This window comes from Gymnogyps californianus, chromosome 4 (assembly GCF_018139145.2).
Source record: "Gymnogyps californianus isolate 813 chromosome 4, ASM1813914v2, whole genome shotgun sequence".
In the NCBI taxonomy this organism is placed as follows: Eukaryota; Metazoa; Chordata; class Aves; order Accipitriformes; family Cathartidae; genus Gymnogyps; species Gymnogyps californianus.
The window spans coordinates 70,351,908-70,375,762 of NC_059474.1; the positions used below are offsets into that span (position 1 = coordinate 70,351,908).

Sequence of the window (23,855 nt, forward strand, 5' to 3'; positions counted from 1 at the left end):
TTTTCACTGTGCTTTCCACAATGGTGTCTGGACTATTGAAGCTAGTGGTAGTTTTGCAAAAATAAGTTCATTGGGAACATGATTTCAGTATTAGGACTTTATTAAAATAATTTTTGAACATGATGCATATCACTCGTTCAAAGTACTCCTTACACAATTCAGTATTTTGCATTTTCAGCATTGAATATGTTTCCTTTAGACTTCTAAGCTGTTCCTATATCCTTATATCCAAAGTGATGAGAAAGAGTCTTTTTCTGTTACTATGGTCATTAGAGTGCATGGCACAAAGCAGAAACTGTTTAAGCAGAAATTATCAACATGAGTACTACAGGAAATTCTTTGTGCCTCTTTCAGGTACTTTTAGTAGTTTACTGTAATCATGCATCTAAGCTGTTCTTTAAAAATAAATTAAAAAAAAGCATGAGTTGATAAATCAAAAGGCAGAATATTAATCTGAGCCTTGGGTGCTCAACCGTCATTTGATAACGGGCTTTATTGAACATTTTCTTGGAACAAAAAAATTGCATGTAGTTTTACTTCGAGTCTAATGGCAACAGTATTTAGCTGCTAGTAATGTCAGAAATATATCCAGTCATGTAGTGTTTACGGATCTCTGGTTGCCCTGATGTAGTTGTTCATAAAGAAAAGCACAGATATTTCAGTCCAGGCACAGATCCTCCTAAACCATCCTGCACATCAGTGTAGCAGCTTGCGCAATGGCTGTACTCTCTATCAGCAGAGGAAGGCTGGGTAAAGCTCAAGTCCCCTAAAGGGCAAAGTGCCCACAAATTGTAGCTATGTAAATCAGTAAGTCATTCCGAGTAAAAGAAGTTGTTGGTTTTTAAGTAGGAGCCTGAAATGAAGGTTCATGACATTTCTAATAGTGCTGTGGGATCCTGATGAGTTTCATAACTTATTCTTAGAATTTTTGATCTCTTTAAAATTGTGTTGTGTTAACACCAATGATCATTAATCTTTATACTAACAATCAGCGTGTTATATAGTGCTTTCAGCCGATCAGGATCCAATATTGGATTTTTCTGCCATAAAGGCAGAAAAGAGTTTTGAAGAAAGGGTAACAGGTAGATTTTTGATTTTTTTTTTTTTTTTTTTTTTTTTTAATGGGGAACTGCTTCCAACCATAATGGGAAGTGCTCAGTGAAAGCCACATAATTAGCTTACTAAAGGAAATAATGGGTGTGAAAAACAGAAAGTACCTGAGAAAGGCTTAAAACTAAGCTAATTAGCTAATGTTTGAAGTGGAGGAGGAGGGATGGGACAGGCTGTTTACATCCACATTCTGGTTAGATACAAATGGGGCAAGATTATGTCAAGGCCACCAAGGAAGATATTGAGGTAATCAAGGCAGGAGACAATGACAGTTGAGACACGCTCCTGGGTGGGAGTTTCTGTTGTGCATTGACAGAAGAGACTATCCAGGAGACAGTTTGAGGAGCTGAACAGCAAGATGTAGACAAAGCTTGGATTTGATTCTGTAAGAAGAATTGAAGTTGATGCTGACCACAGGAGCTGTCATGGTGATGAGTGCAATTACCTGGAAAAGACTTTGAGAGGGGATTTGGAGTGGGGGAAGAAGATGATAAATAGCTCTATTTTAACAATCTTGAGTTTGCTCTGAGCTTACTGCTCTCTTGACAAGCTATTCAAAATTCCATGGCTGCATTGAAACGTGAATCAGTAACCAATTTGCCCTCTGTAGAACCAATATATATTATAAAGACTAGGTTTCTTTTATAGCACAATTGTTTTTTGACACGATTATTGGTTGAAGTGTGTTTTTAAAGTTATTCAATGAAATAAGTTCTGGTATAAGTACTATAGTATTATTAAACAAATTAAAGATTTTAAGATTGTTGTTGTGGGTATTAGTACGAACTATAAATTTCCAAATTTGAAAAATACTATGTTTCTGCAATCTATTTACTTTTGGGAGGGGCCCTTCATGATAATGATAATAAATCTTGGTACTATGGAATATTGTTGAGGGAGCTTAGATATAGAAAAGATAATTCTTTTTTCAGCCATAACTCAGAGTTGTACTGAGTCAACACAGCAGTGACAAATAGTAAGAAATCACAAGGCACAAATAGTATCTAAATGCTATTTCTTATATATTTGCATTTGAAAAAAAGATATGAAATGTGCAAGAAGGTTATTTTTGGAGGAACGGTGTCTATGCCATATAATCCTGTTATCTCATGGTTTTGATTTTACTGTATTTTTAAATGAAAATAAATTTAGAAAAGGTAGTATTTAAAGTTTCCATGCTATATATGCTCTTGATTACTATAAAACTGCCCGCTTACTTTATTAAAACATTGCGGATACGATGACTCTTTTTATGACGTACTAGTGGCTGTATTTTGACTTCAGTGATGCATATGTGTTTCTGAGATGAAACAAATACAAGCCTTGTTGACAACGATAAGAGCAGGATTTGACATTCCTTGAAAATATGTTAAAGTTAATATGGTGGGGTTTGAGCTTTCCCTTCCCGTTGCCGTTGGTGTCAATGGAGTTAACTCAGCCGGTTAAACCAGTTTTGGTTTTTGCTTGGATATTTTAGTCTGAGATAAGGGGTTTCTGCTCCTGCTGTTGCTTGACTTGAGCGTGGGATCAACAGCTCCAGGAGCGGGCTTAGAGGCAGGTGGAGAAGCAGAGCCCCAACAGTAGGTTCTCCATGGGATAGAGGCTCTGTATGTGGCGTATTGATGTGCCCACCTCTCACTGTGGAGTATTTCTCCAGTCTCTGCAGAATACTATATTCCTGCATGGGAGGAGCAGTAAAGTTTTGGAGCTCAGCCAGGTCCAAACATTGTTCCTAAAACTATTAAATAAGACAACATAAATATTAAGGGCCAAAATATCTTCAATGCAAATAAATAAAACTCTTTACCCTGCCAGATCTTACGAGCTTTTCTTGGGAGGCAGCCCTGAGATTTTCATTTAATGGGACATCTCATTTTAAGCTGCTAAAAACTTGCAAGGAAAATGGTGGTTGAAAATGTTGGTTTTGTCCTCTTACTGCTGATGATTCTTATGCTACAGCATTGCCATTTTGTATCGATGGAGGAAAGTTGAACTGTTTAACTTACTTCTGTTCTTCAGGTTGAATGAAATGGAAAAACGTAATCATACGTCATTAGTAAACTCCCAATGAGTTCATGTATTGTCAACTTTGTTTCCATTTTGATACTTTCAAGGACATATATAAACAAAACACCTTAATTCTGCTTCCAGTGCAATCTGTTTGATTTTGGTTGTCGTATTAACCAGGAGCAGAATTATGCCTATATAGCTTATTCTAATACTGTTCACTCTAATGCAAAGCTAATACTGATGGGAAAAACATCAGTGTATCAGCGGGGGGCTTTTCTGTTTAAGAAATAATTTTAAGACTTTTGGGCTAGTGGTCAGAGCTGTTGTGGTAAGTGTAGCTCTATGTGCCTGTGCTGCAGTGTCATTGGTCTTTTTCTCCCCCTTTCTGCCCCCTCTCCCCCTGTTTTTCCTTTTTTTTCAGTAATTTTCCTCTTTGCAAGAGCTGTCCTCTGGAAGTCTTTTTTGAGACTTCCAAGAATTGCAGTGAAACAGTCTGCTTGATACTTTGAGGAAAACGAGGAAAACTAGTTGGCTGTGTTGCACAAGTTTTCTCCTGAACAATTCAAAGTGTTTGAAAACTCAAGATCTTTCATTTTCAGTTTCTTTAAAAGCAGATCCCCCAAGGTGGCTCTGGGATAGATACAGGATGAACTTACTTTGCAAGTGGGGAAAACAAACAGAAAGCCTAGTGTACTGTAGCTGTGCTTGTTTGTGTAGGAAATTAAAGTGATCTCTCTTTCACTCAGGTCAGCTCTCAAGAGTGTACAGGAAAACTGATAATTTGCTAAAGGATTTCCTTTTGGATTTTCAGCGACATGTTTGGTTACCATAACACTGCTGTTTTGACCTGATGAACACAGCTGTAAGGCTGAAGATTAAGTTGTAGGGGACTGGTGGGTTTTTTTGGTTTGTGTGTTGTGTTTTGTTTTGAACACTAAAGAAATGTGGTGAGGGCTGGTGTGTTGGTTAAACCGACATTTGTAGAAATGCTGCTAGAACTGTGTTTACAGGACACACACACAGAGTGTATCAAACCACCTATGCTGCAAGCCTTGGAAAAGGAGCAAACTTTGTATTCTTTACAATAGTGTTTAATATTTCTTCAGAAAAAGTTACTTGCTGTGAACACAGCTCTCTGGAGCCTGGAAGCCTTCTTACCTCCAGGGAAGAAATAACATTTCAGTTTGCAGGCCATTGCGTTTCTACCAGATGAGTTTTGAACACAAATTACTGTATTATTCACTGATTTGACATTCTTTATTTTGTGGCTGAATAACAGAGCTGAAATCAGCAGATTTTACAAGCATCATGAAAACAGAATGTATTTCAATTAGGAAGTGCTTTTGATATTTTTTAACAAATGTTTTTTGATTAATTGGATTAATGTGGATGAATGTTAATGGATTAATGAGTTAATGCCTTCTCTTTTTGCCTTTTGATACAGGAATCAGGAACTTAAAGACTTGGGAGAACTTGCTCCTCACTGGGACAATATGCGCAAAAGTGTTATTGCTCACTGTGATCAGATGTTGAGCATGTACCAGGATACTCTTGCAGAGCTGGGGAAGCATACAGGTATGAAAGTAGCCTCTCCTCTTCTGGAGCAGTTAAGAATTAACAAGATTGATTGTTCTTTAATAGTGGCTTATTCAGCAGAAATAAAACACATTAAAATGAAATATTTGTAATCATTGTATTTCTGAAATACTGACAGGTGCCCTGTTTCCTCTTCTAAGTTTTTTTTCATGCATTCCATCAATTTTTCACAGTTAACATGGTACACAGTTACACAGCAGCCAAAAAAAATTGGAGAAGTGGGTGTGTGTGTTTTAATTGCACATTCCCTTGAATATACTGCTCTGCTAGTATTGGATACCATCTGCCAGTTGAAACCAGCCTTAGAGGTAGTTTTGTCAGGTCTTGAAACCTGACTTAAGTTACATTTAACAGTCTACAGGATAACAGTAACATCTAGCTATGCTGTACATATCCTTAGTGTAGTAGTTGTCATTGCCCATGTTGTGCCAGAAAAGCACAGAATTAATATGGGATGGGTGGTCTGTCCTCAGTCCAGAAACAGCAGTACGTGCTGCTTTGTTTTTTGTCATGTGGAGACGGTGGTCTTATATTCTGATGTGCACTGGGTGCTTGTTCGGTTACTATCTGCCGGAGTTCTGTGGACAGGGACTATAATGTATCATAGTGTCTGCATGCCAGTGGAATAAGACAGCATCAGTGACAAATGTGCGGAAAAGGCAGCTGGTCTTTTTCTCCTGTAGTAATTCTTACTCATAAAAAGAACAAGAAAAGTCTGCGGAACAAATTATTTCTTCTTTTGAATTTCTTTTCTTTTGATTGTTCACAAGTCATTCAAGGAACTTATGATAATTCTTTTCTATTTTGTGAGACTACTGGAATTATTTCCTGAATAACACTGTATTTTGAGCAACCAAAGACTTCTGTCTGTTTATAGCACGCCTTTCTGCCTCTTCCTGATGGCGCGCGCCGCCCCCCGCACGCCAGTTTTTGAGACGTTCTGGAAGGAAATGGGCACATTTGTCCTGAATTTCTACAAAGGCCTTGCTGCTGCTGCTTTCTTGTTGGTGTCAGATTTCTAATGCCAGTCCTTACAATCACCATCTCAAATACGTGTTTTCGATGACCGTGCTGCCATTATTGCTTGTGTATGCTGTTTCGCTCTACGTTCTCACCATTAAATGTTCCCACTGTGCCACAATTGTGTGTGTGTAGGCATAGCAGTGCGTGTCAGAGGTAAACACTGGGCATTGTGTTACATAGACATAAGTTTGCAACCTCAAATATTTCTGAAAAAAGGATACATTATGGTTATGAATATTTGTAAAAAATAGAGGTATAAATGATGATAACATCTTTTGAAATATCTGATATATATTTAGGGAGAATTTGCAGTATTTTTTTAATTATTTCTAGCTTTCTACATAGACCAAGCAAAGCATTTTTGTGTGTACTGAGTAATGGAGCAATCAGGTTTTAGTTCAATATACAACTAAAATGCATAGCAGAATAATTTCTTCTTATAGAGAATTGGGCACATTTACTGTTATTATAATGAATCTGCTCCATTTAGTAGGTGAGACAAATCTTTCCCTTCCAAAATAGTCATTAAAACTGTCCTTTTATCGTTTATCCATCGTCTTCTAATACAGGACTGAGCATGGTATTTCTCATTCCAGATTGCTCTGGGATAGCTTTCTTGATCACAGGAAAAGAGAAATCCTGTTTTACTGTATGAACAAAAAAACAGTCTCTAACTGAAACTTAAGCATTTTGGGAGCAGTTGATCACCTGCTTAAATGTGTGTGGGGGAGAAAGCTCATCTGTTACACTAAACGTATAAAAATTTGCATTTTGGTTGCAAAAGTGTAATTTCTTGTATTTATGATTGTTTACCATCATCAGGATATTCCAGTTCTGATTTTTGGCAGACTACCTCCTGACCCAGTATGACACTTCCTATGTTTCTGTGTTTTAACTAATAGATATATATTTTTAATGCTTTGCTAATTACATTTTGAAAGCACTCCATAAAGTGGATAATATGCAAGACAATAAATACAGATTATGAAGGAATCAACGTAATAATTATCACTTGCAGGAAAAATATTGAAATGACCTTTTGAGATTAAAAAAAAAAGTAGACAATGTAATCTATTAAGCATAAATCTGCAAGGCCTGTATTGTGCCAAGTGAATTTGAAAAGGGTTGGTGATGTTAAATGACCTGTCTTCACTGTGGTTTGAGAGAACTGCAGTGGACCAGGAAACCTGAGATTATTGAGGGGGACAGAGCCAGTACATATAAAAAAGACTACGTACACTTCTCCGAAAACAAAACAAAGCAGAAAACCAAAGCAACCTAATAATTGTCATGAAGATGAGAAATAATGAGGAAGTGTTAATTTGGAGGCCAACGCTCAGGTACATACCTAAATCTCATTTCTTCAACAACACTTTTTTTCCCCCCCTTACTAATACAGTGCCGGTAAAATACTTGTTTATACTTGGAAAACCCCTGATTTTGCATCTTGTGTGAAAAGTTACTTTAACATTTGAAAACTTATTTTATTGTGATCAGTGGGATATGTGCACATGCTAAAGCCAAATAATAGCCCAGTCCTTCTAATGAAGACAATATTTACTTTTAACCCCGCACTACAGTATTTTTATTCTTATTAAATCACAAATTAAATTAGATTATAAAACCTCTGAGTAGTGAGTGTCCCTTTAAAGTTGTTCCATAGAAGTCCACCATTTTAAAATTATAAATATAAAGGGTGGGGGGGGGGGTATGTATTGTGTTTACATATGTAGAGCTAGGCTAAAACTTCAAATCTGCATTTTGATCTTGTAGGCAATGTAGGATTTGGCTGCCCAAAAGTAAAACAAAGTCTAGAACAGATTCTTATATGCTTCTGCTGTCCATTACTTGCCTTTAACCAGATTTTTTTCTGCCTAGATCATTTGCGACAAGTAATTGCAATTCTCTGTGACAGAGAGGTTAATCCCCCTGCATACAGTTTTCAGAAGTTTGTCCCTACTGCCTTTTTTTTTTTTTTTTCCCAAAGGAATAGGGTGGATGGGGATAAAATTCATTGCATGTTTTAAGATGTCCCAGTTCCTCTTCCATTCCCATTTGGGATGGTTCTTCTCTGTAAACAGTACACGTTGTAACTTTAAAAAACAAGATTATAGTGTTTGACAGGAAAAGCGAGACAGACATATATTTGACTTCATACTGTAGTTGCACAAAAAATAACGTTGAGAGAACATTGTAGAGACTAGAAATTCAAGTACTCACAAGATAGAAAAAGCTAAGATGAGAGATGTGAGTACAACTTTAATTCAGACTTTTCAGGTCAACATATTTCAACACAGTCTTCACTTTCCCATTGTCAGAGATTCATGCCAAAAAAGATTTTGCTTTACAGTTTGGCCTGTGTAGGCTTCTTACTTTTATCTTAGTCAGCACATTGCCCGCGTTTGGGTTGAAGCAGTTCTCTCCATTCTGAAACAGCTTGAAAATTGCAGTGCTCTGGAGTACCTGTGCATTTGCGCTGGAGATCCAGATCTGCTTGGAAACAGGCACCCATCCTCGTAGGGGTAGTTTGCGATCAGCCGTACTTCTACTTAAGAACTCGACAAAGTTGGTTTTCTAAACTACATCAGGCTGCTGTTATCTGGCCTCAGATACAAAATTCCTGAGTTGGGTTGTTATTTTGGGAAGCCTTATTTTAAGACAAGGCCAACTGGCCACATTCCTCTAGGAAAGCCATGGGGTGCTTTTGCCTCTGCCTTTGCTTCACTACCATGTTGGCAGCCAGAGATATGTGGAAGCACTAACTCACTGACACTCTTGTCCTTCCTTGGTACATCAAAAGCAGGGTTAATGGTAACGTGTTTAGCATTTTTGCTTTGTTACTCACTGAACAATTGCTTTCCTTTAGCAAGGGGCTTTTTACATGTATCTTGTCACAAAGAACTCTGAAGGACCAACTCCATGTAAGTCATCTAGGTGCACATATCTCCAGTCTCCTTTTGTATCAGCGCTAGGGAAGACTCTGTTCACACATAAGCAGTGTACAGAAGGGGAGATAGCATCTGCAAATAAAATTTTTCCAAAATATTCCCACATTCCTCCTATACAATCGCATGTTGGGTTTTCTGAGAGATACCTACTTCACGCTCAACTGAGCTATTTGTGGAATTTAATGGAGAAGGCTGTTAGTAGACCACTTAATTTATTTTTAAAATTGAGAGATTGCAGTGAAAGAATCAGGAGACTGCATTAGTGTTAGACAGCAATTTTGGTTTAGCAGCATATTTACTGAAAATGGAGGCTTAAGGAAGTTAAGACTATTTCAAATTTGAGTTGTTTTGGCAAACACTTTTATCCTCAAAAATGGGGGGAAATTTTAAAGAACATCAAGTATTTTTGTTTCAAGGAAACATAATAACAGGGATCTAAAAGGGTTAGGTAACGTCAAAACAAATAATTTCAGGTTAATCTAAAACACAGATTTGGTGATTTTGAGAGGGAGTAGAACTTTGAAACTTTGTTTGTTTGTTTTAGTTTGACCTGAAATGACCCCCTCCCCCCCACTTCTCCCCCCCCCCCCCCCCATTTCAGTCATCAAACTGAAAATTCTATTATTCATCCAGCCCTAGAAGGAGAAGAAAAGACAATCGAGGTTAAGGCAATTGAATATTGCTCTGGGGAACTGGACACTATCCCTACCTCTGTCACAAAGTTCCTGTGTGACACTAGGCAAGTCAGACTTCAGAAGTGGTTAGTGCGTGTTCTTTTTGGAAGCCTGGCAATAGACACAAGCTGTTTTGCAGAAGTACTCGGTACTTACGGATCTAATTCAGCTCAGTGGGAGCTGTGCTTCCAAAATGGAATGTGATGTTGCATTATAATGCGTTCTCTGCAGAATGAGATCCTCCGTATCTCATATTGATGCATTGTTTCTTGAATGCTTCGACCTTAAGTTATTCTCTGCCATTAGAATGGATGAAATTATAAGCCTTTTACTCAGCCAGTTAAAATTATTCTATAAATATTTGTAAAGCCCTTAGAAACTCTAGTGATGCATGCAGTAGACAGGTTTGAGGAAATTAATAATCCTGTCTTTGTGGGAGGCTTGAGCAATATATTTGAATCCAGATACTGAAGTAAAAGTTGGAAACAAAGTATTGAATCACTGCTTCTAAAGTGAGCAGCAAAGACCCTAAACATACAATGAGCTGGAAAAAGCTAGTATGGGATATGTCATTGAAGTCTATTTCACAGTTCTTCTTCAGGTGGATGTCAGATGAAGGTTGCATCTGTGTTCTGGTATTTACTAACTTTGAAGAGTTTAATCTTGCAACAATAACAACAACAACAATTTTAATAGAGGCAATGTAGTTTTCTTAGTCCTTAAATACAACTTACCAAGTTATTTAAGAACAAGCAAACTATACTGAAAATTAGTTTTATCACATGGATGATACTGGCAAACACAGACTGGGATATTAATTCCACTGCATGATCTCTCATACCTGAGTAAACAGAATAACTGGTAGCAGTGGGTAGTTATTATCCCATATGTTTCTGACACTGGACGGGAAGGGATTCTTGCTTCACAGGTCTTCCCTGAAAAGAGGAATAACAAGACTCGGCAATGCTGTTTGTGTTCTACTCCAGCTCAGGATAGAAGTGTACTCCAGGGAGAGCAGGCTCTTCTCCTCTTCTCCTTCCTACTCTTCTTTTGCCTGTCCCTTTTAATCTGCTGTCATCTCATTGTCCTCTTAGTCTGCCAGTGTTTCCTTGTCTCAGATCTAGTTACCATTCCTTAAGCTTTGATCTTGGTCTCAGCTGAATTCTCATAAATAATCTGCCCCCTTTCTGTTTTCTTTCCTAATGATTTACAATCTCCTCACCTGCACTATTCCCATTTCTTTTCTGATACAGTTTGAGTTCCCTTCACTGCTCCCATAATTTTGTCTCTCTGCGCTTTCCAGATACAGGTTTCCCACTGCTATTCCTCATCATCAATGACTCCTGTTTTCAGCCTGCATCCCCAGGTTTCCTATCCAATCTGAATCTTTGACTCCTGTCAATTGCTCTTCTTGCTACCTTTGCTCTTAATCTTTGTTAAATTATTATTTTAAGTTACTAAGCTTAGGTAGCAGCCTAAGCAGTCTTGGCTGGCCTGGAGTATCATTGGTGCCCTCTGGCAATGTGATTTGCATTGGGAGGTTCAATGCTTAGTCGTGTTGGAATATATGGCAGTTTCAACAGATAACCTCTAGCAAATCTTGATTGAGTAAGTAAAAACCAAGAATTTCAAATATTTCCTTTATCTTTTTTTTTTTTTGCGAGAAAAGGTTGAACCTTTCCAAAGATTTTTTTTTTTTTTTAAATCCTATCTGAATCAGAGGAATTTTAGTCCAAATGATTAATAGTTGGCAAAATGATAGGGTGCTGAAAAAATGGTCTAAGTAAATGTTGGGCTGCCTGAGTGAGAAGATAGGACCACCTCTCTTTCCTAATCTACACCCTTGTATATATATGCTATATCAAATATCTCCAGGTAAATTACATTTTCATACTGTCAGGCTTTAATTATATTCCTTTATACCACCATAGAGTTACTCATAATCTTATACTTTTGAAGCATGCAACCAGATTTATTTATTTTTTTCCAGAGCATTGTGCTGCTTGTGATTCTGGCTTTTTAGAAAGAAAACTACTTTATAGCTTTTCTTAAGCTAGCTTATGTTTCTTTATTTGAACTTTCTATGAAGAATACATAGCCTAGTCAATGTAATACTTTTGTTTGAAGAAAAAAACATGTTACTTGGTGAAAATGTAGTACCGTCATAGCTCTGTACCCCTGTGTTTTTAGCACAGAATAAACATAATGCACATTAACTGTGACATTGTTTCCAGCAGACTGCAGACCAATTTCAGACAGCAGGAAAAAATGTCTATCACCTAGAATAAAAAATTAGGTTGTTCTGTGAATTAAAGCTGTTCTGTTGCTTCCAATATGGATACATGCTGAGACTTGGTTAGTGAACCATTCTTCTCCTAATATACAATTACACATTAAAAGTAAATTAAAGAAGACTCCTAACATACAAATATTGTCCTCACATTAAAAAGAAGACAAAACATCTGCTGGGTGCTTAAGATAATGATTCTTTAAACTTTTGTTTTTCAGGTTCTTCCTTCAAATCAAGCTGTAGCAAAGGAGAAAAAACACTAGAATTCATCCCAATAAATCTTCATCTGCAAAGAATGCACGTGCACAGTCCTCGATTGAAAGGTAAAGTATGTTCTGTGGAGAAATTTCCCAACTATGACAAAGTATGCTTTGAAATACAATTAAACTTGCAACCGAGAGGTATGGTTTCCATTTTAGCCCTTTTTAAGATGTAAATATCTTAATTTATATATACAGTTTCAAGGAGGAACGTTAGGTGGACATGCTTTCAGATGAAACCTTAAAACCACAATAGAACTGAAGGGTATGCTGTTCAGAGAGTTGAGTCTTGGTCATTTTGAATTTTTCACTTAATAGTAGGATACTGGCAACAGTCTCGTTAAACTTTGTAGGTGGGACATAAAGATGCTACAGATAAAAAGCATGGAAAGTAATAGTATTAAATTTTTTTTATTTTTTTTTTTTTTTGGTAAATTTATGTGCATTTTGGGCTTATGGGTTTGGAAGAATGCTGAGGAGAAAAGAATATCACAAGAAATACAGTGACTTTTAAAGAAAATTCTGAGATTCATTTCGTGTTGCATGTGTTTTGCCAATCAGTGAAGTTTGTACAGTATTAGCTTGTTTGTAATATTCATGCAGTATGGCTTGATACAGAAGACTTCTTGTACAACTAGGTTGTTGCTTGTTTTTTCGGTTTGTTTGGTGGTTGTTTTGTTCTCTTAATAAAATTAAAATCAAGCTTCCAAATTCATTATTTAAGCCTGTACAACAGTACAGATTTTTAAAGTGTTTAATTTTTCACTTTGTTTAATGGGCTCTAGAAACTTTCTGTGTGGTTATTTCCTGCCTTTGTTTTGTGTACATATCTGGAACCTGCCTGTCTTCCTGAAGGGTTTGATTTCATTCTCTCAGGCTTGTGCATCTGCTTCTAAAACCAAAGCTTTCGGTTTTGGATGTTGTTTGGAATATTTCTAGAGCAACTGAGTATGTACTGTCTATAGAGGACCACACTTAAGTAAATAATGAGATCAAAGAAGTGACGAGCTTGCCCATCATCCACATTTCTCTACAAATTCTGCAACCTGCACCCAGACATACTGCCGCTGAGACTGATCAGAAGTCCTGAGTCTGTGCTGAAACTTAGGAATCAGGTCCAAAGTTAAAGCTATGCAAGGAATTTCTCTGCCTCATCTTCTGAAGCCACAAGTTTTGGATACTGACTGCAGATCTTAGAAAACTAAGTGGTTAACCAAATTTCTTTTAAGTTCTTTTTTAAAATAAATTCCAGGGGTGTTGTGCTCATTTAGTTTCTATGACACTTCAAACAAATAAGTAAATGCAGAATATGTGTTCACTGAAACGTATTGGTAACCTATGCATGGTTAAAAATATTCTGTTGTAGCAGTGCAGAACTAATACTGTCATGATTCATACTGACACACTGCACAATGTTCAGTAAGAGTCACGTCCTTCTAGGGCATCGGCTTAATTTTTCATTGTGATCCAATATGTCAGTGTAGTGTAAAAGCCAGTCTTTACTTGTCTTGTTTCTAAGGTAGTGTTTTGTTTCCCCACTGTGCCACCAGAGATGGTGATAGAGCACAATACATTTCCTCCCAGAGATTGCCAGGATGAACTCATCAGCCTAGGTGATGCAAGTTGCACGGTTCCATTAAGGGCAGTGTTAGTTCTGAACTTAATATATCCTATTTCTTAGGAAGCCTTAATGAGCCCAGCGCTGCTTGTGCCTAAATCAGCTTGTTCAGTGCTACCCTGTGCCACGTAAGCATTTGCTTAGTGTTAAGTGAAAGCATCTCACTGATTATGCTGAAAATAATGTGAACTTCTAATACCTTCTGGAAAGGAGGATAATTTTCTGTAATGTCGTCTGTGATTCTGTTTAATACAGAATTCTGTTGCTGCTCCTTGCATATAATTTTAGCAGCATCGTTTACAGATAAAAGATTATATTGATACACACATATGAGCAAATCATAGTACAGTGAATAATTTGTTGATAAATTGAGATCTATTAAATTTGCTGTCACTGTAGAAACATGGAAATTACACTCTGTAAGGTTTTTGCCTTATAAATACACTCTGCATCCAAGCAGATTGTAAAACAGTAAGTACCAAAAATAATTATAGGAGTACTGTGTACTGCCGACATTCATCCACTTCCAAGTTGGAACACGGGGACTGCTGACTGTCTGTTAGATACTGTATTGGTTCAATATTTTGTTATTTCTTTTACTAAACAATGGTGCCTCCAAACATTTTAACAAGATGGGGATTTATAGTGACAGAATACGACAGCACAAATTTTAATTTAGCTAATGTTTAGAAGTTAATTAATTAACTCAAAAGCATTTTTAGGTTTGTAATGACTACTGGTGGCCACCACATTAATTTTATGTCTTTTCAAGAAAACCTCTCTGGGAATAGGGCATTGTATGCTTATTTGCTAAATAAAAAAGTGGAATGAAATATGCCACTTACTCACCCACAACTTTTACACTACTTGAGTTTTGTTTTGTTTTTAATGAATTTTCTCCTTTCTCCTCCAAAACCACTTTGCTTGTGGCATCTAGTTAATCAATAATTGAAAACGGTACAGAAAGAGATAAAAGTTAGAATCTTCTAAATTTAGAACTTTATTTAACTTATAAAACTCCCCCTTTTTTCTTTAGCTAATGTTCATTACACTGACATGAGAATTAGATAACACTATTCTTGTTACACTCAAGTTTAGAGATCGCAAAACGTTAATAAAGAAGAGAACTTGTGTTAAAATCAGGGAATTTCTGCTTACACATATTTTTGGAAGACTGACACCTTAGTTATGGGGAGCTCTTTTTATTTCTTTATGTACAAAATGGGTTCCTCAATATGTGTAGGATATTTTGGTAGCAGTATAGTATAAATATAACAAAAAGTAATTGAAGATTGTTACTGTATTTGCCTTTGGTTGGATAAATGATTTCTGTATCTGTTACATAGCCACTGTCCCATCTGTTTAGTTCACTGAAATAAGTTTCATTTTATGAGCACTAAAGAGCTGTATCTTGTATTAGATATATACGGTTTGAACAGTTTGTAGCAATTGCTAATCATTCTGGAGTAAGCAGCACTTTGACATCAAGCTGGCCTTTCTCATCTCGTGCTTTGCTTGGCATATATCAAAGAGCACCTGGAATATAACCAGGAGACTGACAGAAAGAAAAAAAAAAAAAAAAGAAAAAAAAAAACATGTAAACATTCACAGAGGAGGTGATTAAACAAGCTGATGAGCCATAAAGCTGTCATTAACCCTTACACTGTCAGATGTCTTAATTTTGGGAATGCAAGATAGGTTTTAACCCCATCTATCATGTGTATGCACATGGATATGTGCTTTTTTGTTCAACATGTTCAATAACAGGTTTACTTTTACTGAACTTTGATTCGGGTTGTTATTGACATGGGCTGACATGGAATAGAAAATACCTGTGTGTTTAAACTTCCTGTAGGACCAGCTTTGAGAAAAATACTATTTCATTATGGGATAACTGTATCCCTACCCATTTGATAAACATATTTTAGTCTGTTCATCATACTACAGAAGTTAAATTTATATATTGCCATAGCTTTGCTTTTGTCCCTGTTTACACATTAAGTGTGCTTGTTTTAAATAAATTCGGTGGACTGAAGAGACTTCTATTTTGCTTCTGGCCACTGTGAGACACTGACTGCCTTCTGTGAAGGCAAGCGGGTTGCTTCAAATTCGAGATTGATCTGTGCTTGACATAAAAAATCCCTCAACTCTTTAAATTAGGCTGATAAAGCTTATGTTTATGGAACTTCTACCGTGTCGCTGTGGTTGTCACCATGTTGCAAAAGCTCTGTGTTTTATTCAGGAAGGAGTGATGAGCAGGTAGTTTATATTTCTACACGGTGAAGGAATTGTTATTTTCTGGTGAGTGTGTAACTGGTGTTAGTGTTTCACTTGTATAAGTAGGAGGTGAGTGTATCTTTGAGTCAGAATAAGTAGTGTGAAATGACGATCGATTTAAAGCTCAATTTCCTTGCACCCTAATCTTTTGCATTTTCTTCCTCCAAATTCTGAAGTATTTGAGGAAGGGTTGAGGGGGTTTTTAACATCTGTTAATTAATAATTTGGGGGGAGCACGCTGGCAATATGATACAGCTCCTATGACTCTCTGCTGCATTTTAAGCTTTGTCTCCACTGTAGAGAGCTGTCAGCAGTAGTCTGTTCTTGAAGTGGATGACGGTTGTGAGTTACTGGAGCATTCCTGTACCAGTGTACTCATGCTGACGCTGCATGTCCTTCACAAGGAGCTGCATTGATGTGTAAGTGGGGCACATCACAAGGCATTCCTGCCGAGTCTTGCAGCACTTTCCAGTGTACTGTGCTCTGAAAAGCGGGAGTGAGACTGCCCCATGCCCATCACCAGGGTCGTAGACATTTTCTTCTTTGCCATCCTTGCTCTCCCATGTTCGCTTGCATTGGGTAGGTGCTCAGCTCTTCTGGGTGTGCTTGTGTCTCAAACAGCTGCTCCTTGACCATGCTGAGAAGAGGCCACAGGCTGAATGAAAGCTTCCTTCTGGGTAAATCCCCCCCAAAGTAGCTATAAGCAGGGTCACTATTTTTAAAACAGAGTTGGAAAAAGCACCGGAGTTTAGTCTTTTAAATGTTTTCCTGTAGTTTCATGAGTTATCTGTAAACATATTCAGAAGCCATTGTTCAGTTAACCTGATGGGTTCATCTCTTATTTTGGTTTCAAGCCACTGTTTTTTTTAAGCAATAGAACTACTTATTGTCAAGTACCGATGGAGCTCTAATAGTCCAAGATTATGTATTATGGATAAATCTCTATGAAGACCTGAAAGAATGGGCTATTTAAGAATCTTGAAGCTCGCCTTAGGCTAATGAAATTATGTCACTTCTCCTTTTATTGAAGAGTCACCAATTCATTAGAGTTCAAATCAAATTTGAGCGAATATGCTTTGAGATTCAGCTCTGGAAGTAAAACATAGTTCATTAACTGTGAATCATTTGTACAGCGTTCTTGCTTCTAGGGATATTTATCATCAGAATGCAAGAGAAGTTCTATTTTAGGAGAGGATTAGATTTTAATTTATGTGGAAAGCTTCCTTGATGAATAAAATAGTTCACAAAAAAAAATCCTCTAATGTTTCCTTTAGAAACACATTTTAAGAATGAGGCATTCTGACCTGTATTTTTATACTTCCAGTAAGCTTGGGCACAAAACAGGTACTGCTTAGTGCAAACGTAAATTCTGCAAATGTAACGTAAATTCTGCAAATGTAAATTTAAACTTTGAAGGAGTAATTATTGTGGTTTGGGATGTAATTAAATCTTCATCTCTGCACTGACAATCAATCACAGGCACAAAAATGAGAGGCTGTTTTTAAAGAGATGTTCCATGTCCAGTTCTGTAAGCATACATCTGTAGAAAAAGTTCATCTCGTATGTCGCAAGACATCGGGTACATACAGAGAGTAACAACAGTTTGTTGTCTCAGCAAGAATTTCAATAGTATAGTTTATTTCCCGTTCTGGTAGCTTTTCAGCTGAAAACAACTGACTTGCTCTGTGTCTATAAGCATATATAAAAAGTAAGTATATGTCATAGAACACGGCTCTTCAACTTAGCATTAAATGGGTAATTATATCTAAAAGTGGAAGCTAAACAAATTTAAACTAGAAAAGAAGTGGCGATTTTTACTAGTCAGATTAATTAATCATTGGAGCAACTTCTCTGGGAATGCAGTGAATTCATTGTCACCTGAAGTCTTTAAATCAAAATTAGATGTCTTTTTAAAAAAAAAAAAAAAAAAAAAAGATGCCTTCACTCGACCAGAAGACATAAGCTTCATGCAGGAATCATCAGCTGTAATTCTGTAGCCTGTATTATTCAGGCAGTCAGACTATTCCATCATAATGGTCTCTTTTGACTCTAAAATGCATGAATCTGTGCATCTCAACATGACTACAAGTTAAATAATGGAAGGGGTAATAAAGTGAAATACACAAAGGGCCAATTTACTTGGCAGCTTTGTAAACTGCAGAGCTAGAATATTGTTCTACGCTGTGGCATATAATTTAGATGTAACAGTAAATCAGATAAGCTTTCTAAGGTGTGCAGGTGGCTGTATGGAAAGATTGATTAGCTCTTGGGCCTCCCTGAGACACAGATTCTTGATTATTCCTTGGAAATAATATAGACTTCTTGTCCTCATGTCTTGTGGAGTAGATATCATAGTGTTGCCATACGTTGGGCATAGGTGCATGCAAATCTCTGTGCTTGTCTGTTCCCGTTTCAGATGCTCTGTATGATGTCATCACCGTGGGAGCGCCAGCAGCGCATTTCCAAGGATTTAAGAATGGTGGTCTCCGAAAACTGCTGAGTAAATTTGAGGCAGAAAGACGAAAGTAAGTATTTTTGTAAGTAGCTAGGAAAATATCATTAAAGTTGCATTAAAATGTTATGAGTTCACTGAGTAACAAAACAGTTTACCCTGCTGAATGCGTGGAAGATTAAAATCTAGTAGGACTGGACAAGGATGCATTCATAAAATATTTCTTTCATGTTCCCTCCTTTGCTGGACTGCAAAATTGAAGTACAGTTTACTTTTAGTGTCAAGACCTATTTTGAACACAAACTCAAAATTGTGAAATTTTCTTCCCATATTTCAGGAAACTTGAGGAATATTAGTGCTTGAAAATGCGCTGTTCAGAATGAGATACCTCGTTGGTAATTCTTGTGCTAAGTGGCAAGTAGCTATAGAAAATTTTTCAATAAGAAACAGTAGCTTAAGGTAGCATCTTCATTTCTCCCAGCCCTAGGCATATGTGAACAAAAAATATTTTTAGCACACCTGTGAAGTAAATAAGAAACTACTCTTATTCTTCAGAAAGCGAAAATGAGACTAAGCAAAGATAAAGGCCTTAACTAGGGTTTCAGTTTATTGCTGTACTCAAATGCTTTGTTAACCACTGAACATGTACAGAAGTGTTATTTGCATATTTTGCTAACTAAGAATTGGACGTATTTGTTTCTGTTGCTATGGCTGTTAAGAAGTTCTGAGCAGCCACAGCTGTCACTGGCAGCACCCATAGTTGTGACTGCTCAACACTTGGACTAACTGTGCCAACCCCATGCAATCAGTGGCACAGCGTTCGAAAGGGAATGCAGGAAGTACGGTATGTATGCTAATCTAAATCATCACAATGCTCCATAGAAAATGAATTCCATTATTTTCAATGCTCAAAAAAGTTTCATAGCTGCAATATCATAAAGAATAAAAGGAGAAATTATAGAAAATCTACTGTTGACTTCTAGGTTGACTAGAAGTTGGCATCAATGCGAAAACCAAACAAAAACCAGCAGATGTATTTGCTTTGAAAACTCTATTATTATTTTTTTCTGTTTGCACTGCATGACATAAAAACCCTATTAAATCTTCTAAAACCTTTCATTTTCCTGGCCACCTCTGGTGACAAAACTTGCCAATGAAACACGAATATCATTGGTCACATAAGACCCATGAATGGACTTTGTGTTAACAGTAGGTACCTATTCTGCTGTCAGCAGACTGGTATAGGCGGCCCTATCCCCATGATATGGAGGCCTATGAAGTACATGTTTCCTGATGAAGAAAATGTCTAAAGACATTTCTTAAAGTATCTGCTACTTAACTACCTGATTAATATAGTTGCAATAGTATTTAGTGGGTTTTTATTATATTTCATAAGAAGCAATTAAAGTTGTAAGTGATATAAAGAACTTTGCAGTTCTAGTCCTCACAGTGTTCAGCTTTCAGAAAATGAACCGTTTCTCACTTGCACGGTCTTGCAGCATATCCACATTGGCAGGATGTGATTTCCCAAAATGGGAGATAGCTGTGAGGCAAACTTTAAATTATTATCTGTGATTTCTGTTCATTGGAGAAAAAAGGGAAAATGCCTTATAGGGAAGAGACCTAGTCTGTCTTGAGTTCTTCCTGGGAGAACACATATTGCAATATCTCATAGGAATGAATAGACAATGCCCTTGTTTCTTAGTTGCCGTAAGAGGGGAGAGGAGATGATGATGGGCTAGACTCCTTTCTTTGGATCCTGTGCAATGTTACATGTCAAAAGGCTAGGATGGCAAAGGATACTCCGTGCAGCACAGCCTCTTCTCATTTTCACTCTTATTTCACTGACTCAGCCATGTAGACCTCTAAGTTGATAGAGGATTGTGTTCAGGAGCAATGGGTAAACCTTTTTGCAGGTTTTATCAAGGCATTTCATACCTATTTCAAAGGGCCTACACATCACCTTATATTTGCCCTGCTTCTTAGACTTTCCTGCATCCCTCAGAAGCACTTGTATTTTGGTGACTTTCAAGGACAGGATACTGGACCTTTACTCTGACAGTGCAGTTTTCTTTGTGTTTCTTTGTTCCCCTGGAAGAGCAGAAGTCTGTCTTTAGGGTGATATAACTAGGATAACTATGTTACTATCCTGTCAGACCCTTCGTAAAAAAGGAGCCTGAGTCAGGCTAACGAATTTAAGTTTGAGCACTGAAAACAGGGGACTACCATTTTTAGCGAATCACTTACCAGACCTGAAGAAACGGTCACTTAGTGTATGAATTCCCACGAAGTAGAAAGGAGGAAACCTCCAAAATTCATCTTCCCTTCTATCTTTGAGGGCAGCTCGGAGAAAACTCCATAGTTTTGTGTTTGGTTTTTTTTTTTTTCCTTCAATTAGAAGAACTTGTGTGAGTTGAAAGACAGAAGCAAGCAAGCTCTGAATATGATCTCACTTATTTGAATATTCAAGAGTGGGTCTACTTTAAATAGATACATGAAAGGACCATTCTCATTCTTACCACGGAGAAATTTCTTTCGCTGTGGCAATGACAACTTTATTTTGTGTGCACCTGTTTATTTAACTGCATGAGGGTGCTTTGAGGACACGAAGCATTTCCAGGGGCAGCTTTTACAATTTAAATTTTCTGTTTTACAATGGGAGCAGCTTTTCTGAAGATTTGGTTGAAGGAAGAAGTGACACCTTGAGATATCAGTCAGAATATAAAATGAACAGAAAAAAAAGCAGATTCAGCAGCCGTTTCCCCTAGGCTAACTGAGCTGAAGACCAGGAGGAAGATGTGGGAAGAGATTATTTCTCAAGCCAATCCTGGTAGCTTTCAAGACATTGTTAGTGCACATGACAGAATGCCTTGCATGCCTTTGACCTTCAGGCTGATTATTAGAACAGTTTATTGAAATATTCAGCAGTATCAGCATATCACAAAATATTCCTTGCTCAAACCTGTACTTGTGGAATTAACAGACAAGAGGAACTGTTAGCTGGTAGCAAGGTTATATCCCACTTTGCAAGAGCATAATTACATTTGCAATTGCCAAATCAAACCAAGAGTGAAACGTATGTTTCATGAAAGTTTATCAAACGGAAGAATGTGGAAAATGTGTACCTGAAGATAGGTCTCGCATATTTTCTACTACATAGAATATACGTTTTTGTGCAGACAAAAGAGGGTAAGGTATTGTATAATAATATTTATAAAAATGCAGTATTTTTGCAATTCTTCTCTCATTTGTTACCACCAAGCAAGTCACAGTAAAAGAAAAAAAAAGGTAAATTTCTAAAAATATGATCTCGAGTAAGAAGGAGAAAAGTTCTTTCAGGTGAAAAACAAGACTGAGTGGTATATGATCTGAAGCCAGGTCCATTGCTTTATAACCCATTCACAATCTGTACTGTTCTTTATCTACAACAAAGAGACAGATAAAAGGCTTTACCACTACAAACATCAGACGTGTCTATAAGGCATGACTCTAATATGTCTGTCCCTTTAGTAGCTAGTAGTGAACTTCGTAAGACCAGTAAGAACAATAGATGCTTTTTTTTAATCTTGTTTAGGCATCAGAGCTTTTAAATTCAGATAATTGAAGTGTGATGATTAAGGTATGCTAAGTCACTGAAGAATATTAAATATCTGTGTATGATATACATTTATTTTAGAATTTTTTTTATGAAGCTGTATTGTTCTTTTTATTTTTTCCTTCCTTATTTCTAGCTAAAAGAGAAAGTCAGTTGTTCAGATTCAGTCTTCTGTTGGCCTGCTAGAATAGGTTACTTCTCCTTCCAGCAAATGGAAGGGCTTGTCTTCTCATCAGTCTAGATGGCGCAGCTAATGATTATTTTTAGAGCTCAGTTGTGCAGGAAAGTTTAAGGCAGACATTCTGTAAGTTATACCCATATGTTGTGGTTTAGGCCCAGCCGGCAACAAAGCACCACACGGCCACTCGCTCACTCCTCCTCCCCCCTCCCCCCCCCCGGTGGGATGGGGAGGAGAAAATACACCAAAAGGCTTGTGAGTCACAACAAGGACGGGGAGGGATCACTCACCAATTATGATCACAGGCAAAACAGACTCGACTTGGGGAAAAAAGAAAATTTAATTTGTTACCAATCAAATCAGAGTAGGATAAATAGAACTATATCTTAAAAAACGCACCTTCCCCCCACCCCTCCCTTCTTCCCAGGCTCAGCTTTGCTCCCAATTCCTCTACCTCCTCCCTGTCAGTTCATCACACGTTGTTTCTGCCGCTCCTTCCTCCTCAGGGGGAGGACTCCTCACACTCTTCCCCTGCTCCAGCGTGGGGTCCCTCCCACAGGCTGCAGTCCTCCACGAACTGCTCCAGCGTGGGCTTTCCCACGGTCACGGTCTTCTCCGGGCCCAGCCACCTGCTCCGGCGTGGGGTCCTCCACGGGCTGCAGGTGGATATCTGCTCCACCGTGGATCTCCGTGGGCTGCAGGGGGACAGCCTGCCTCACCATGGTCTTCACCATGGGCTGCAGGGGAATCTCTGCTCCGGTGCCTGGAGCACCTCCTCCCCCTCCTTCTTCACTGACCTTGGTGTCTGCAGAGTTGTTCCTCTCAAATCCCAATCCTCTCTCTGCTGCAGGCTTTTCAGCAGTCTTTTCCCCTTCTTAAATATGTTATCCCAGAGGTGCTACCACCGTCGCTGATGGGCTCGGCCTTGGCCAGAGGCGGGTCCGACTTGGAGCCGGGGAAGCTTCTAGCAGCTTCTGACAGGAGCCACCCCTGTAGCCCCTCCCCCGCTACCAAAACCCCGCCACACAAACCCAACACACCATATAATGCCTCACTGCTTGAAATGTTCGTAAATCACTTTCAAGGTACACCAAGGACTTTTTTTCTTATTTAACATTTAATTTGATAATCTCTGTTTTAGCCAAAACACATAGACTTATGATTACAAGATTTTTCATGCCCCAGTACTAACCATCAGGAAAAACACAGGTGTCCCACAAGCTGCATTACGTGCTGTGATTCACTATGGTTTTGTACACCATTTCTAGCAAGTTCTTTAGAAATGATCCTGCTTTAAATTAGCACAAGCTTAAAGCTGGAATAGTACTGAAAAGGATTTTCTGTTGATTTTTTTTTTTTTAAAGCCATAATACCTTAATTTGGGTTTGAACTGTCTAAAAGGACCCTTTTTTGTTTGACGAGGCCTAGATTTTTGGTCAAGGTGTGAGGTGTGCTCCTTCACTAACATATGCATTACCAGAGATTTTATTAACGCTGAGATCTTCCGGGTTCCTATTACCTGAGTTTCATAACCTTCAACCCATTTCCATTCTCTGGGGAACCTGAAATAGTACTGTTTCACAGAAAATCCCAGAGATGTTGAAATAATAATGATTTGTGTTTGATCTAATTGTAACCTTTATTCTCAAAGGGAAGCCATAGCCTGTCATGCATAGCACTTTTCACAGAGATGTTATTCTTTGCTCACTTTCCCCTTTTTTGCATGTGTGTGTGTATATCTGTGTGTGTGTGAGAAAGAGAGATTAGACTTCATGGACATGAACATTTTTTCACTGACCATAAAAATCAATGCATTCAGGTTGT

At 37.8% G+C, this 23,855-nt stretch overlaps 1 protein-coding gene across 5 annotated transcripts in view; it reads left to right on the top strand.

Moving 5' to 3' along the window:
• INPP4B (inositol polyphosphate-4-phosphatase type II B) overlaps nt 1-23,855 on the top strand; it is a 290,171-nt gene that overhangs the window by 190,153 nt on the left and 76,163 nt on the right. For all 5 annotated transcript variants that reach the window (XM_050895911.1, XM_050895913.1, XM_050895915.1 and 2 more), the window contains 3 exons: nt 4,565-4,695; nt 11,870-11,974; nt 18,223-18,331. In XM_050895911.1, coding sequence (XP_050751868.1) covers nt 4,565-4,695; nt 11,870-11,974; nt 18,223-18,331 — 345 coding nt within the window. The remainder of the gene's footprint in view (nt 1-4,564; nt 4,696-11,869; nt 11,975-18,222; nt 18,332-23,855) is intronic.